At 42.4% G+C, this 18,373-nt stretch overlaps 1 protein-coding gene across 2 annotated transcripts in view; it reads right to left on the reverse strand.

Annotated features, from left to right (window-relative positions):
• The window catches only part of TBC1D23 (TBC1 domain family member 23), a 36,417-nt gene that overhangs the window by 17,241 nt on the left and 803 nt on the right, over positions 1-18,373 (reverse strand). For both annotated transcript variants that reach the window (XM_069944744.1, XM_069944743.1), the window contains exons 2-7: positions 6,202-6,313; positions 5,041-5,146; positions 2,426-2,630; positions 2,039-2,162; positions 727-851; positions 588-634 (exon numbers count right to left, since the gene is read on the reverse strand). In XM_069944744.1, the coding sequence (XP_069800845.1) occupies positions 588-634; positions 727-851; positions 2,039-2,162; positions 2,426-2,630; positions 5,041-5,146; positions 6,202-6,313 (719 nt within the window). The remainder of the gene's footprint in view (positions 1-587; positions 635-726; positions 852-2,038; positions 2,163-2,425; positions 2,631-5,040; positions 5,147-6,201; positions 6,314-18,373) is intronic.

Genomic DNA, 18,373 nt, shown 5'->3' on the forward strand with positions numbered 1-18,373 from the left:
TAATGGAGAGGACTACTTATTGTTCATGTTATTCAGGAGATCTCTGGATGAGCTGCACAGAACAGTATAAGTGATACATCATTCTGATCAGCTTCTCTGTCACTAGTTTATGCTACCCTGAGATAGGACACCACAAAGCTACTGACAGAGTCTCTGTAACATTTTGTTAGGCTACAGAGAGGTAAGAAGTAATGCTGTATGCATGGCCTCTTATTCTCTTCCACTTACATTTGTTGGCCCAATAAAATCTGAAATTGAAATTGAGTCCAAATAGAATTTGATAGCAGATTTGAGTGAATCCTACCAAAGCAATTTTTGGGAGGTACATAATAATAATGACAATTTCTCTGAACTATTGTAATTATTCTAATAAAAACCAAAATACTAAATGAGACTGCTGAAAACACACATTGGACCTATGTTCTGGGCATGACTTTATATATATATATATATATATATATATATATATATATATATATATATATATATATATATATATATATATATATATATATACACATACACATATATACATATACACACACACACACACACAGAAAACCATCAAACCAGGCTCACAATCTTACTTAAAAGTTCTTCTTTAGACTCCATTTCTTCTGCCAGAACAGCCTCCCTGAAAATAAAGGATAATAGAAGCCATTAGTGAGAGATCAATACTAATACAGAGCTCCAGCAGTTGGGCTCACACCTCCCCAATGTACTTACTTTACATTGACAAGCATGATCAGCATCAGGAAGTACATGAAGAACGGATCTGCCAGCTGTAAGTAACTATCCCAGATCGCCTGCGTCACCTCCACCGAGCAGTGATATGCAAAGAGGCTTCCAAACTGGGAAATCAAAAAGGAAGACGCTATTAACCAAGGAGCAGATATGGGAGGATAGGATGGCCATTCCTGGACATGTTACAATGGGCTAGCCTAAGCAGTTTCACCTAAGCAAGAATCTTACTTGTGGTCTAGTATTCCTCCATATAAAGTCTGTAAGAGTCCTTCATTTATAAAACAGTATGGAAGAAAAGGAAGACGCAGTCTCTTTGGCTTATTTAAATTTAGCTTTGGCCCAGATTTAGGCAAGCGTCAATTACATGTTTCGCCCGGCTTATAAGAAGCCCCTCCGCAGCTTGCCATGTAGCAGTCACCATAACCCAAGCAGGAACCTGTATAGGAAATGACTACCCATACATACAGAAAGTTTCTCCCTATGAAAGGTTTCAGGGAGAGTCGTAAGAAGCGCTGACAGACTGAAAGAGATGCAAGGATCTCCCAGCTAATTGGGGAAAGATGGATTATCAGTAAAAGATAGTGGTGGTGGGCCCCATTACACAAAGCGATAATTGGCCGAATCAGGTGTGTAATGAAGACAACGGTCAGTTGATGAAACGATTATCAGCTGATAGTTTTTTTTAGATCCAGACCCAACATCATTGGGCATGCATTGCTACGTGTTATAGCATTGCACAGCCGACATAAAATAGTATAAAATAATAGTATAAAATAAAGTATTAACTTACTTTACCACGTTCCCCGGAGTCCACGGGCTTTCCCTGGTCTCTACAGCTCTGCCTTCTGGTCCGTTCTCTGCACTGACAGGCTACTCAGCCAATCACTGGCCAAGGCCTGTCATGGTCAGTGATTGGCTGAGTGGCTTGTCAGTGCAGAGACCGGACCAGAAGGCAACAGAAGGCAGAGCTCAGGGAAGACCCATGGGCACCCGGGAACAAGGTAAGGTAAATAAATACGTTACTATTATTTTATACTAAAGGCAAGAGGTGCACAATAGTCGTCCTGTGTAATTACCCAGTAAACAAGTGCCGATCTAGCAGATCATTCGCTCGTTTACACTGCATGGTCGGGCCATTTAACAGGACTCTTAGTCTTCTCCCCTCTACCCAGTTCACAATATGTGCACATTCAGAACATCCAAGTGTATGAGAGGTTGGGAGTACAAGTGATCAGCCGCTGGCTAGGTGTATGGTCAGGTTCCCTAAATTCAACAGTAATACAGTAAGTGTTACCCAATTTAGTGCATAATGGTCTGGGGTGATTTTCTTTGTGTCTAGGAAGGAACACAGTTCAGGCTCATGGTACTGCAGGAGAAGCCGGAATAAATGGAAAGGTTTCCCTTTATTGTAACAATCCCTGAAAACAAAAGAAAAAATATAAAATATAAAGATTGTTGTACGACACAAATGTGCTCAGTCTACAGGTAGTAACCAGATATAGGCTAATATAGAAAAACCACCAGCTGCATGTCCTTGGATCCAGAGACGGGTGGGGACATATCGGACATCCAATCATTTACAGGACAATAACGTCCTATGCCGCACATCATAGCATCTATAAGTGTGTGAATATATATATTTTATTTACTTTTTTAAATTATACATAACATATGAAAATACCTTGGAATATACTTATTCATGATAGCATAAAAGCAATTATAGAAGTCGCTCCGGGACAGGTTGAGGTCCACCAGTGGTTTCAGAAGGTAAAGCCAGCTGACATTTTCATGATATCTGACATTACGGGATTTACAATAGAAGGTGACTACAGACTCAATGTCCTGGAGAACGGCCGGCTTCCTTTCTTCGGGTACAGCCAGCTGCTCTGAATCAACACAAAAGATAGTAAAATGTTAATGAATCAAATACAACAACTCCACTTAAAGGGATATTCTTACCTCAACCTGTTCTCCCTTATTCTGTGCTAAACTTGGAAATATTCAGCAGCCGCACAGACAATGACTGGAGCAGTGACCACACACAGGCGGTATGCTCTATTCATCCTGTTCTTGGGAACGTCGAGGGTTCTAGTGGTCACAACCCACCAATCAGCTTGTCACATCCTATTCTATAGATATGGGATGAGCCAATAGGTGAAAACCTTTTTATAGGAGTATTTCCAGCCTAGACAATAATGACATATCCTACTTGGGTAATTCTGGCCACTGGTCCCACCTGGTAAGCTGGCTATTGAACACGTGTCTCAGAGGTGGGCTCTGCTCTATCATTTATAGTACATTCTGTGGATATGCCATAAATCATAACATAAAATGGTAAAGGTCTGCTACACCTAACCCCTACGAATGGAGTCCACCCCCTTCGAGTGCACCACTATTCCGAGTGCACCACTATTCCCAGCGCTCACAGGATATAAATGAATAAATGAGTGTGTACCAATGTAGAGGGCTCTCTAGAAGCGGGTGATGTGTTGCAAACACTGTGAAGACATATGATTTGTACACCTATATAAATTGTACGTCAACATTTATTGCTTAAATTCATATATCATAATTGATAGTTGGTCATCGCTATAAAAAACCTTGTAAAGGTAAAACTAATAGTAGAAAGCAGTCTAAATGCATAGGAAATACATAAAAATTACATATAAATGCCTAACTAGTATAAAGATAAAAAATAGGTAAAATCTATGTGATAAAATAGAAATTTATGTGTATGTGGAGCCTAGTGAGGTTGCCTGCGCCGGGCCCAGCGCAGGCGGCTCACCTAGATGTATTTAGCAGTAGTCCCGAATCAAGAGGTCTGGCATGAGCTCGTATCGCTGGATGGCCGTTGGAATAATTATATTAGTGTCCTAGTGAGACAGCTTACTTTTCAGGTCATACACTTTGGGTGAAATAAGGTGATGTTTAAATGACAAATGGTGGAATGTCCACCTCTCACCCTGCCGGCGGTAGCTCCCACGGTCCAATATAGTATTGTAGCGGCAGTCCGTGTCTCAGTCAGTTCGGCTTCTTTGCAATCCGTGCAGTTAAGATCTAATTCAGCACAGTGAGTTATCTCATGCTGTTTGCGGCGTCCGCATGCATGTGAGCGCGCGCTCTTGCTAACTGCCGCTTGGTTTGAATGTCCAGGCAGATACGGCTTGAGTTCGGGATATACTTCAAAATCGGTAAATGATAAAAAGGCTCTGTTATCCTTGGTTCTTGAACGTGTTTCAGGAGATCTACTTGCTCCTTTCCTCAGCAGAGAACTTGGATAACTCTGGGCCCGGCGCAGGCAACCTCACTAGGCTCCACATACACATAAATTTCTATTTTATCACATAGATTTTACCTATTTTTTATCTTTATACTAGTTAGGCATTTATATGTAATTTTTATGTATTTCCTATGCATTTAGATTGCTTTCTACTACTAGTTTTACCTTTACAAGGTTTTTTATAGCGATGACCAACTATCAATTATGATATATGAATTTAAGCAATAAATGTTGACGTACAATTTATATAGGTGTACAAATCATATGTCTTCACAGTGTTTGCAACACATCACCCGCTTCTAGAGAGCCCTCTACATTGGTACATAAATCATAACATACAATCACCCCTTTAAGGGTAAAAAGCCATGATTAGGGCACCAGGGCTTCCTTCATTTCACTATGTTTGACCCATGTACTTAATACCTAATACATTCCGAAAGTAAATTCTTAAAGGGGAACTATCAGCAGGTTAGAAAAATCTATAGTGCACGGGGCGCAAAGGATGATGGTATATCTTCCTCCTTGGTGTTGTTCCCATTCAGTTAGTAGTTAAATCCATGGCCCAGAGCACTGCTAAGAAAACTGCCCCGCCCCCATCGCACAGAGCCAGCCTCTCCTTCTAATGATAATCAGTGGAGCAGGGGGCCGGATTGGCGCTATGGGGGCGGGGCAGTGCTCCTAACGGTGCTCCAGACCAAGAATTACACTACTAACAGCACAGGAACGGCTCAGAGGAGGAAGGTAAGAGTAATACCACCCTCCTCTGCACCCTGTGCACATTACAGGGCTATGAGCAGGTTAGATTTGTCTATATATTGATATATATATCTTTATATATGATATTTGATCTTGCCAGAGGACTCATCTCGTATATTGTACGTTGCACTTCTGTCCCAACCAGTTTAACCAGCTCACCTTTATTTTTTCCCTAGTCAATATATTTGGTGCCAGTTACGCATCTGCAATGGCGTCCGTGAATGTTCATTGTATCTACTAACTGATAAAGAGATTGTTACCTATCAGATTTTGACAATCCTGATGGATGACAGCCTGCTCTGGAAGATCCAAGGAGCCGTCCCACGCTGCCAAGCTGTCCCCTTTTCCTGCCACGTTTAATGCAATCTACAAAAGGGAAAAGAGATGACATCATGACTGTGCTCCATTGGTGACGCTTCACCTCTTTGCCCTGTACACTACTATACACATCACATTTGGAAATATATTTGGTTTATGACGAATGTAAGGGTCCTCCTATGGAAGCCTCAAATGTAATGCATACAGAACCTCCCCCTCCAAAAGAATCGCAACACAGCAATGTTTTGAATTGTGGCTGTCTAGTTGCTGAGACCCCTATTAGATGCTAAAGCTACTGGGACAGTACTCTGCTACCCATTTATTTTTGGTGATGGTCTCCCCCATTATTCAAAACTACTGATACATTGTGATGACATGTCAATATTATATTATTAAAGGGATATTCCTATCTGAGCCTGTTATGCCCCCTCCTCCATTCATTCTCTAGGGAGCTGTGCAGAAGTGTGGCTCTATAGAGAATGAACAAATTACAGGAAATGCTTATAAAGTGCTTTTTTTTCCTTCACTTACCACTGCATCAAGGCGTCACTTCCTGGATAACATGGTGATGTCACTTCCTGGATAACATGGTGATGTCACTTCCTGGATAACATGGTGATGTCACTTCCTGGATAACATGGTGATGTCACGACCTGACTCCCAGAGCTGTGCGGGCTGTGGCTGCTGGAGAGGATGATGGCAGAGGGATGCTCAGTGTCCCTCCAGTGCCCCTCAGTGTCCCCCTGCCATCATCCTCTCCAGCAGCCACAGCCCGCACAGCTCTGGGAGTTAGGTCGTGACATCACCATGTTATCCAGGAAGTGACATCACCATGTTATCCAGGAATTGACATCACCATGTTATCCAGGAAGTGACATCACCATGTTATCCAGGAAGTGACATCACCATGTTACCCAGGAAGTGACGCCTTGATGCAGTAGTAAGTGCAGGGGAAAAAAGCACTTTATAAGCATTTCCCATAATAAGTGTATATTGGGGATTTGTATAACATTTGGGGGGGCAATACACTACTTTAATACATTTTTTCGCTGGACTTCTCCTTTAAATGAAACAGACAAGAGAACTTGTCTTCTTACTCTTACCTTCCATACTTTTGCCCTGAGGTCTGAAGGCACGGGCCGTCCTTGTATAATATTTCTTACAGTCTCCAAGTCACAACCTCCTGCCTCAAGGGCCTCGGCCAGATCGGCTTCCCTATGAATGAAGAAAAACAGAATCAGATATGGATTATATTGTGTATAGACGCAGAGCTAACCTGTATAAGACATGAGACGTCAGACTAAATAAGCCGAGCGCTCAAACTAGAATAAAACCCCTAACGCAGGGTTGGGGAACCTCGGCTCTCCAGCTGTTGCAAAACTACAACTCCGATCATGCCTGAATAACAAAAGCTTTAGCTTAGATGGGAATTGTAGTTCTGTAGCAGCTGGAGAGTCAGAGGTTTCTTATGGCTACTTTAAAGGCTCAATTCAGTTACAAAAGGATGTGGCTTTGCTAATTTGTCTCAAAAGGGGCCTTTCAGGGTAATTTTGGGGTGTTCTTGGTCTAATAGGGGTAGGGCTTAGTGGGGTATTATATAAAGATTCTGCTTTGTTAACAGTCTAAAGAACAAACTATGACATAATGGAATAGATCACAGGGATCTGACCCCCGAGACCCCCACCCACCACCTCTGGTCTACCTTCCTGTAAGGTAAGTGACTTCACTACATAGGTTATAAACAGAATGAAAGATACAAGTAACTGCACTCCATGGCGAGAGGATACCTCCTATTCCTTTCAAAACTGCTGTGAAAAATACTCCCAGAAAACCAAAGAAAATACTACTAAAAACTACAGGAAAAACTGTGCAACAAATCATCCTGTACATATATGTGTGTAGGAAACGCCAGCTCCTCCGACTCCAGCAATGACACATGAGACTGGTGCGGCGGCAGTCATGTGCCATCTAGACGCATCAACACTGGAGGATGGGTGAACAGGGCCTGGCAGGGGACCAGATCAGGGATTGCTTTGAAACAGTTTTTCATCCTAATCTGCACCAATTGCATGAATTTTAATGATTTCTTATGGGAAAATTTGCTTTGGTTTAAGAGTGGATTTTGATTACAAGCGCGGTCCCGGAACGAATTATGCTCGTAATCCAAGGCACCACTGAATATATATATATATATATATATATATATATATATATATATATATATATATATATAATGATAAGATGAGAAATACTTATAGTTACATAGAAAGAGCGCATGCTCCAGAGTGATTGGTTACAGTCAATCGGGGGGGATGGGGAGATATCAATAGCAGCTTCAGGTTTCATCCTTGTTGTGATCCCATGAATTATAGTAATACAGACATCATCTCCTAATATACACGACCAGCAGAGCGGGATGGAGTCAGCTAATACAGTGCAGTATATCAGTGCTGTGTAACATATCAGACTAGGCCATAGCCATAGGCTGTATCCCAGTTTTCCAGGCGGTCCTCCCGCTGTATCCGACCGCTGCAAGGAGCGGGCAGACAGTGGTAATCCGATGCCGAGCGTTAGGGTTCAGCCGAACCCGAACCTCGGTGGGTTCGGACCATCCCTACTTATAAGGATATGTCCACACATGGCGGATTCATTGTGGGAAAACCTCCATCATATATTTGGAAACATTTGCACAAAATTTTGACTTTGATAAGGAAGTTAAAGGGGTAGTTTGCAAAAAAAAAAAAAAATCTTTCAAATTGACTGGTGACAGAAAGTGGCAGAGATTTGTAATTTACTTCTATTAAAAAAAAAATCTTCAGTCTTCCAGTACTTATCAGCTGCTGTATGTGATGTATTCTTTCCATTTTTTTTTTATAGAAGTAAATTACAAATCTCTGGCGCCAGTAGATTCGAAAGAAAAAAAATTTGGTGAGCTACCCACATGGTGTAGATGTAGAGGCTATGGAGGTCAACTGGAAAAACCTGAATTGTTTTCTGGATTCTTTCCAAAACCTGTTTTTACCTCTTACAATCCCATATGCATTCTGTTCTGTGTATGGGTCACATGTGGCCGTGCCCCAGTCTTGGGCTACACAGAGCAAGTTTATAGTGCGGTGGATTGACTTTAAAGGGGTTATCCAGTGCTACAAAAACATGGCCACTTTTGCCCCGCTATTGTCTCCAGTTCAGGTGCTATTTACAATTAAAGGGGTAGTGCGGCGCTCAGAAATTATTCACAGAATAACATACATTACAAAGTTATACAACTTTGTAATGTATGTTATGTCTGTGAATCGCCCCGTTCCATGCCCCACCACCCCCACCCGGTGGTGCATTATTATCCGTGTCGAGGGCCGTCCGCCATCTTGTGCCAAACGTCATCTTCGGACGGACCCCCCCCCCCCTCCGCCGCGTCACAACTGTGCTCAGCCGCGATTGGCTGAGCACAGTTATGGTCAGTCCATCGCGGCTGAGCATCGGATGACGTTGCAGAGGGCGGCCGGCATTCGGGACAGTCGGAGCTGTTCGCTGTCTGCCCGATGAAGACGTCACTCGCTGAAGATCGGAGATGGGTGTCGGCACGTGACAGGTGAGTATGGCGCACCACACTTCCGGGTACACGGGTGGGGGTGGTGGGACACAGGGAAGGGGGCCATTCACATACATAACACACATTACAAAGTTGTATAACTTTGTAATGTGTGTTAGTCTGTGAATAATTCTTTACTCCCACACTACCCCTTTAAGCTCCATTTACTTCAATGGAACTGAGTTTCAAACCCCAACCAATCGAGACAAGAGTGGTGCAAAAGTGGGCATGTTTTTGTAGCACCGGATAACCCCTTTAACAAGTAGGATCGTCCAAGGCAGAGAACCCCTTTAGAGTCTTTTTGTCATTGGCCAAACAGGACAATATCGCTCTGTGTAATAGGTCCAGAGATCTGTCTAGAAATAAGCAAACGCTCATTCATCTACTGATCACGTTGTTTTTGCAGGTTATAAAACCCTTGTTGGTTGGTGACACATCACCTGAGTAATATGTGACTGATAAATAATGAAGGTGGAGATGTGTAATAGGCTCCATAAAAGAACTCCCACCTACTTGGCTGCATCAGTCGCTGTAAACTCACTCATGGTCACACAAGGGCTAAGGCTGGGATCACACCGCATTTATGTGCAGTTAGTTTTTTTAACAGTTTTTTTGCAAAACTTAAGCATGTGTGTGCTTCCATTTTTCCACTGACTTCTATTACAAAAAAAAAAAAGGATCAAAAACGGATCCGTTTTTCTTTTTTACATACACAAAAATGTCGTTGACCACGTTTTTGCGTATGTTAAAAAAAAAACAGATGTTTTTTTCTTTTAGCCTGTTAGGCTGAGTTCACACTGCGTTTATTTGCAGTACAATTTTTCTTATCAGTTTTTTTGCAGAAAAGAAAAGAAAGATATAAAAACGCATGTATTTGTCTGCTTTGATCCATTTTTCCATTGGAAAAAAAAAATGGATCAAAGCAGGCAAATACATCCGTTTTTAAATCCTTTTTTTTTTTGCAAAAAACTGAAAAAAAAAAAAAAATGTACTGCAAATAAACGCAGGGTGAACTCAGCCTAACAGGCTAAAAGAAAAACTGTGGACACTTATACCGGAAAAAAAAAGAATGTACAGTGGTACCTTGGATTAAGAGTAACTTGGTTTAAGAGTGTTTTGGTTTAAGAGCTCACAGTTTTTAAAAATTGTGACTTGGTTTAAGAGCATTGCTTTGGTTTAAGAGCTCCCTGAACTAAGTGGGAACGTGAGTGGAGGAGGGGCATGGTCTGCATAGCGGGGTCTACATCTCTGTACTCTGACCCAGGTAGCCTCCCTCACATTCCAAATCATAGCAGATCCACTTCAGGCTGGGGCTTACATCAGGGGACAAGACTGTGGAGGTAATCTCCCCATAGCTGTAACCCCTCTCTCCCCGGACAGAGAGTGCTGCATGTATATGCCCACATCTGCCCTGCTCATTCCTTCATGCCCCCTGCAGTCTCTGTCCGCCCTTGTGTTTCCCATCCTCTCCATTCCTGTACAGTAACCTATAATATCACATTCTGCTGTTTCTGAATGTTTGTTTCATTAGTTTTACATGTTATTCAGAGTAATAAATTATTATTTTTGGGGTGGGGAACCAATTGTCTGCATTTCTATGATTTCTTATGGCAAAATTTGCTTTGGTTTAAGAGTGGATTTGGATTACAAGCGCGGTCCCGGAACGGATTATGCTCGTAATCCAAGGCACCACTGTATAGAGAATATAAGGATAATAGTGGAAGTCAGCGGCATATAAGGACGGTCTGTACAGTCCTGGCTGCTGGGTTACTAGGAGATGATCAGTCGCCTCCTACATCACTAAGGAGCTAATGCTGATCCTAATCCCATAAACAGATCCTACAATAAGATGAAGGAGACATGAGCCCAGAGGATAAGTCCCATCTCCCTACAGCCGGGGATTGAGGATCTCACGTCGTCCTTCCTTTATGGGATCAATGGAAGAACGAAGGGACTTTCTTTGCTCCAATCTAAACATTTTCTTCTTTTACCAGGATCTCACATGTCATCATCTTTATTGTCCACGTGGGAAACAACTGATTGATCATCAATTACCTGCTGCAATATCAATGAGAATGACGCTCTAATGGTGCGTTTACACATACAGATTTATCAGACAGATTTTGGAGCCAAAGCCAGGAATGGATTTGAAAAGAGGATAGATCCTGGTCTTTCCTTTATGACCTGTTTCCTGTTTATAGTCTGTTCCTGGTTTTGGCTTCAAAGATCTGTCAGATAAATCTGTCTGTGTAAACGCACCATAAGGAGTGAGAATAATGTGAGAAATGTTTAGTATTAGGCTACATTCACACCGCATTTTTGCAATCCGTTTTATGCAAAACCAAGTTTTTGTGTACACTTAAAAAAAAGGGATGTGTTTGGATCAATTTTTGATTTTTTCTATAATTATAGTTAATGGAGAAATGGATACACACCAATGCATCCGTTTTTGCAACAGAAATGGATTGCAAAAACGCAGCGTGAACCCAACCTAATACACCTTGTGATCACGTAATAGTAGCCTTCTATAATGTGGCCTCTGCAATCTGACTGTGTGGGCTCACCCATGTGATCAGCGTTACCAGGCTTCATCGCTAATGTTTTTTTCATCATAACAAACGTGATTAAGCCTGGTAATTAGTGATGAGTGAACCTGCCGAACGCTCAGCATTTGATTGCTGCTTCCTGAAGAAGTTGGATGCAGCCCTAGGGAGTCCTGGAAATATGGATACAACCATAGGCTATGTTTACACAACCTACACCAAAATCAATAAAGGAGAATATAACAATAAAAATATATCACTCATAATTTATCAAATTTAATCACGTTTATTGGATCATCACAGAAAAAACAACACGCATTAAAAACAAGACCTGGGAGGTGGGGGGACCACGTTACTGGGACAAGGTATCTTAAAGTGCTTGTGCATCCATATAGAGAATTATGTAAAGGAACATATTATAGTTCATGTAGCATAAAGTGCATTGATATAAGCTGCAAGTGCCATGAGCTACAGTACGCTGATCAGAACCGCATAGTGCAAACAATGCATACATGGATGCAAAAATACTACTACCAGTATGTAGATCAGGTCCCAGTCCACTGGCCACCCACCCACCTCACACTCCCAACGCCATTTCGCAGCGCTTCATCCCTAGGGAGTCCTGGAAAATGTGGATACAACCATAGGCTATGTTCACATAACGTATATTTTCGTATAACTGCGGCCGTTGTTGCTCATTGCAACAACGGCCGTGATTAATACGAAAATATACGTGCCGTTGCCGCCTATGGAATCACGGCCAGAGTGTTTACACATAGTATACACTCCGGCCGGGATCGACAGCGGCCACTCCAAAAACTGACATGTCAGTTTCCTGCGGCCGCTATTCAGTGAATAGCGGCTGCAGAAATCCCTGTCAGTGCACATTGTGGAGCGAGCGGCTCCGGCCGCACGCTCCATAGTGTGCAGTGGAGATTCATGATGAGAGCGAATAGACGCGCCCTCATCAGAACTCTGCGGCCCTAAAGATCATCAGGGATGATCTTTTCAGACACCGCCGGGGTCACAGAACAGCTGATCTCATACATTGTGTGAACATAGCCATAAGCTGTAATTCCAGCAGCCCAATGGCTGCTTCCAACTTCTCCAGGCAGGAGTAGTTAAATGCAGAGTGTTCGTCAGGTTCACTTATCACTACTGGTAAGAGACTGAACGGTTAAAAGGCTGGAGCTACTGCTACAGTCCGCTAGATTGGAACAAATAAGATCCGTCTACATTTGTGAGTGTGCAGGTCACGCTGTGCATCATGCAAATTGCATTTAGGAAATAAATTGGCCGCACACTGTACTGAAAGTCTGATCTATCAGTTACTTGCAATTTCAAGCCATGCGTCAGGATTTAGCAAAAATGTGCACACAATCATTACTGGGTGCCAGGAACCCCAACAATCAATGGAATGAGCCAGGAGAAGTGCTTAAAGGGGTAGTTCACGTAAAAAAAAAAAATACTTCAACTCAACTGGGAGAGATTTGTAATTTACTTCTATGAATGAATCTCCAGTCTTCTAGAATTTATCAGCTTCTGCATGTCCTGCAAAAAGTGGTGTATTCTTTCCAGTCTTCCAGTACTTATTAGCTGCTGTATGTCCTGCAGAAAGTGGTGTATTCTTTCCAGTCTGACACAGTGCTCTCTGCTGCCACCTCTGTGCATGTTAGGAACTGACATAAAAAAAACCTCTCCTGCTCCCCAGACTGGAGAGAATACACCACTTCCTGCAGGGCATACAACAGCTGATAAATACTGGAATATTTTTAATAGAAGTAAATTAAAAATCTTTGGCATAAGTTGATTTGAAAGATTTTTTATTTTGTACACTAGCCCTCTAAGGGGTTGTCCAGGCTACTTTCCTCCAGTAACAGCACTTCTCCTGTCTTCAGTTTGGGTGTAGGTTTTTCAGCTTAGTAACATTGAAGTGAATAAAGCTGAATTGCAATACCGCACACAAGGGTGGTGTCAAGTAGCTGTTTTTTCCTAACCCTGCATAAATCCTTTAAGTATCAGAACGTGACCACAAAGCATTGGAAGATGGCACCGGGAAGCACTATAAGAAGATGATCTATAGCTCCAGCAGTCACTCCCATTGATGTCAGTGCACACAGTATTGGCTTAGTGCAGTTTACTGTTCTCTAATATGATATCAGATGGTAAACACTGCAGCTGTACTAGACATGTACACAATGCTATAGAAGGTGTTTACTTAGTATATTAAAAGCATTAAAGGGCAGAAAGGAAGGGGCGACCAGTCACCAGCGGCACCTTGGCACACGCTCACCGCTTACCGAGCGGGCATACTTTGCATCTAAGGTTACAGGTGACATATTACATGGAGTGACGGCGCTGGCTCATAACGTCTCCTGGACGGGATGTGGTTTCCCTTTGTAATAAACAGCAGTTTCCTTTTATCAAAAATAAATCCCATGACGTCTCTGTGTCATTTCATCCACTTCTCGGTTTCCATCTGTATAATGGATGAACCATAATGCAGACAATGGTGGTGGCCCCGTGTGCTATGTGACGCTATATAACAGATGTGAACAGTGATACAGTATATATATATATATATATATATATATATATATATATATATATATATATGTATAATCAGCTATAGACTTAATATATATGTATATATATATGTGTGTGTATATGTGTCTATGTATGTATATATATATATATATATATATATATATATATACACATAGACACATATACACACACATATATATATACATATATATTAAGTCTATAGCTGATTATACATATATATATATATATATATATATATATATATATATATATATATATATATATAATATTCCTCAGTTATAGACACACAAATGTATATAACTGAGTAATTATACAATTATAGACATATATACTGTCATTTTAAGTATATAAAATATAACTCAATTACAGATATATATCTCAGCAACAGACTTTATATATGCATTATATTACTTTATAGACTATATATTAGCTATAGAGCAGGGGGTAGGGAACCTTGGCTCTCCAGCTGTTGCAAAACTACAACTCCCATCATGCCTGGACAGTAGTAGCTTTAGCTTTGGCTGTCCAGGCATGATGGGAGTTGTAGTTTTGCAACAGCTGGAGAGCCAAGGTTCCCTACCCCTGATATAGATGGTTCCTCACACCTAGGTAGTGTAGGTGCCAACCTGCCAGCTGCCCATAGAGTCCGCACCACCCGCAAACGCTGACTGGGCGGAAAGTTCACGGCCAAGAAAGATTACGGTGGCAACTGAGAATTTAGGGAATTTTCTGGCTGCCAGATACTGTTAATCCTTCGGCTTTATGGCCGGCAGAAATAGTGCCAGGAGCTAAAGTACAAGTACAATACTGACACATGTAGAGCCAGACTCTATGACTGGGATTAAAGGGTTTGTCTAAGACTTTGACAAACTCTTTAAGACTTTAAAAGCCTTTGGCTGTCAGGACATGGCGGCAGTTGTAGTTGGGCCACAGGCTGGTTTAGGATAATTCAGAGGCTGTGGATCATATCTGATATATATGATACTATTATAGCCATATAATAGTGCTGCCGTCATCACCCAATGACATTGTATACAAAGCTATGTGTCAGCATTCCTACCGTATGACCGGACCTTTTAAGACTGTGTCACTTGAAGAAGCCGCCCTCCTAAGTCACTCTATACGGCTTACATAGCCCAGATATCATCTACGTCAGTAGTCACACAGACATAATACTGTCTCATATCTGCTTCCTTATTGCGGTCACAGCCTGATTGGGCTGATATAATCCTTCTGATAGCAATAAGATGTGGCCGGACCTTGCGGCAGTATATGGATGCAGAAATGTCACTATACTACGGCCATGTGAAAGCAGCCTAATGGTGTTATTATCTGCTAGATCGGCGCTCGTTTACTGGGCCTATTACACGGCCCGATAATCATTTAACAAGGGCTGCAGGAACATCGTTACCGATGTCCTTGCAGCCCTTGTTTAAACTGTATACATTACCGATCCATGCTGCAGGGCTCCTCTTCCTCTGAGCTTTGCACGCTCCAGCTTCAGAGCGGCTTGTCTCAGCTGACAGGCCGCTCAGCCAATCACTGGCCGTGGTGGTCCTGGCCTGTGATTGGCTGAGTGGCCTGTTAGCTGAGCGGCCTGTTAGCTGAGACAGGCCGTTCTGAAGCTGCAGCGCGCAGGACCCGGTGAGAAGCTCAGAAGAAGAGGAGCCCTGCAGCCTGGATAGGTAATAATATTCTTTGCATATTGTCAGCGTCGGCCGCGCACCGCTATTACAGGTAGCAGTGCTCGGTCGGCGCCCAACGATTATAGGTCAGAACCGTTATCAACAATCAGCCAATGACAACGATCATCGGCTGATCGTTGTCTTTATTACATGGAACGATAATCGTCCGGATAGGGCCAATTATCGTTCCGTGTAATAGTACCCTAAGGCTATGTCCTCACTAGGGCAGCAACGGACGTATTGTGGCCATATTTTTACCTAGTGGGAATATAGCCTAAAACTAGGGGTACCCATAACACAGCCCCGACTTCCTTATTGCTCTGCCAAATAGGAAAACTACAGGATCAGACTGGACTCCGACCTATCAGATTCCTTCCTGCCAATATGGGAGCGCTGAGTATTCACTATCAACAACAGATCTCCCCAAAAAATCGATAGAACCATCATCTATGACAGGGATAGGGAACCTCCAGCACTCCAGCTGTTGCAAAACTACAGTTCCCACCTAAGCTAAAGCTTTGGCTGACCAGGCATGATGAGAATTGTAGTTTTGCAACAGCTGGCGGGCCGAAGGTTCCCCATCACTAATCTATGATCATGTATGTGGCGGAGCAGGGACCATACGCAGCTGTACATTAAGTCTCCACAGGTCCGAATCCATAAGGTGCTTCATTCTGCCATAAACCAAGGCTTTTTCATAAGTATACCACCATAATATCATATACAACAGAGTGTGACAGATTGTAAAAATATATATGTTTATAGTTTCCACTCACAGGTGTATTACAACCACATCTTTGCATCTCTACTGCAACATCGAGTCTCGGACTAAGGGTATGTTCACACTGAGGAATTAAAGAGGAAGGTTTTCTGCTTGAAATTTCTTCTTCTTCTTCAGCCCTGGCGGAATAGGTGCAGAAATTCAGAGCCTCATTGACTTCTATGGGATTGCTCTAGCGGAATCCGCCCCAAAGACATGTCAATTCTTTGGGTGGAAAGTGGATCCGTGGCGGGAACATTCCGTGTGTAAATTCAGCAGAGAGAACCACAGAGCAGAAATCCCATTAAACACAATAGGACATTGCTCTGTACATATTTTACAGGAGGAATTTCAAGCAGAATACATGTAAAAGAGCAGATTCCGCTTGAAATTCCTCAGCTATTCCTTAGTGTGAACATACCCTAAGGCTATATTCACACACCCGTAGTGCAGTCTGCGACTGCGGCCCGCACTACACATGTGCCTCCGTAGTTCACACTTCATTGCCCCAGCGATCCGTGCCGCAAAAAACGTCCGCATTACATGTCCTTTTTTTTGCGGTACGGATCACGGCCCCGTATACACGTACTGACGTGTGAACGGGGTCATTGAATAACACTGGTTTTATGTTCTGCCTGCAATTGCGGACAGAACAACGGACTTTTGAATACATAAGTAACGTTCTGAAAACCTGAACAGACGTAAGAACGTGTCTAAAGGATTTGTCATCAACTGTTTGTTATTTTTTTTACTCCACATACAAAAGGATATAAATACTATATATAAATTGCACATAAAGCACAGCGCCCTCATACGCACATATATACACCCAAGCCCAGTGCTAGGATTCTGGTTCGGGAAGTTTTGATGAATATAGTCTGGGGACCCTGAAAAATGTTTTAAAAAATTGACACGTCACAATCTCCATCATAAGCTTATAGGGCTGCTGGACGGCAGAGACAGACAGTGCACGCTACCATGCAGGACTCTCCGCTCACTCTCCAGATCAGTGAGACAGACCATTGGACATGTCCCTGTTACATGGTAGGTACAGACACGGGCATGCAGGCACTTTATGTATTCTCTCCTCCCTGATGTATATTTGGTATAAAGTCCCACCTCTTATTAACCCAATACACAAAGTGGATATCAGCTGATCACTTTAAAGGGGTATTCCACTCAAAAATATCTTTTGAAAGGATTCTGCCCATGGTGAGACTAACAATTCCTTCCATACTTGTTATTATCTATTCAGTCTCCTTTCCCCAATTCTATTCTGCTGAAGAGACAGAAATCTGTGTGTGAGCTGTTCCCTCTGCCTACTCCCCCCCCCCTTCTGAGACAGCTGATGTAAACAACTCCATGGCAGGCTTTAGCTGCAACTTTGTAATGCTGGGAGGGTTATTCACACTGAGTTCATCAGCAACTTGACCTCTGAATAACCCTCCCAGCATTATAAAGAAGCTACAAAGTTGCAGATGAAGCCTGCCAGGAATTTGTTTACATCAGCTGTCTCAGAAGGGAGGGGGAGACAGAGAGAAAAGCTCACACACAGATTTTTATGTCTTCAGCAGAAAGCAGCACCTCAGAACTGGGGGAAGGAGACTGAGTAGATAATAACAAGTATGCAATGAATTAGTCTCACCATGGGCCAAAGTAATGCGTGTGTGGAATACCCCGTTAATTTACACCTTAAAGGGATCGTGTGGAGAAAATGTTTGTCTTTCAAATTAACTGGTATCAGAAAGTTATATAGATTTTTAATTTGTTTCTGTTTAAAAATCTCCTGTCTTCCAGGACTTATCAGCTGCTGAATGTCCTGCAGGAAGTGGTGGATTCGTTCCCGTCTGGAGAGGAGAGGTTTTCTATGGGGATTCGCTGCTGCTCTGGACAGTTCCTGACATGGACAGAGGCGGCAACAGAGAGCACTGTGTCAGACTGGAAAGACCACACCACTTCCTGCAGGACATACAGCAGCTGATAAGTACCGGAAGACTTGAGATTTTTTTTATTTTTTTTTATAGAAATACATTCCAGTATATTTGAAAGAAGTTTTTTTGGGGGGTTAACAATCCCTTTAAAGGTACAATCTCCAAAGAAGAAACGTGTGCAGCAGCCATAGGCGTTGAC

This window comes from Dendropsophus ebraccatus, chromosome 11 (assembly GCF_027789765.1).
Source record: "Dendropsophus ebraccatus isolate aDenEbr1 chromosome 11, aDenEbr1.pat, whole genome shotgun sequence".
NCBI lineage: Eukaryota > Metazoa > Chordata > Amphibia > Anura > Hylidae > Dendropsophus > Dendropsophus ebraccatus.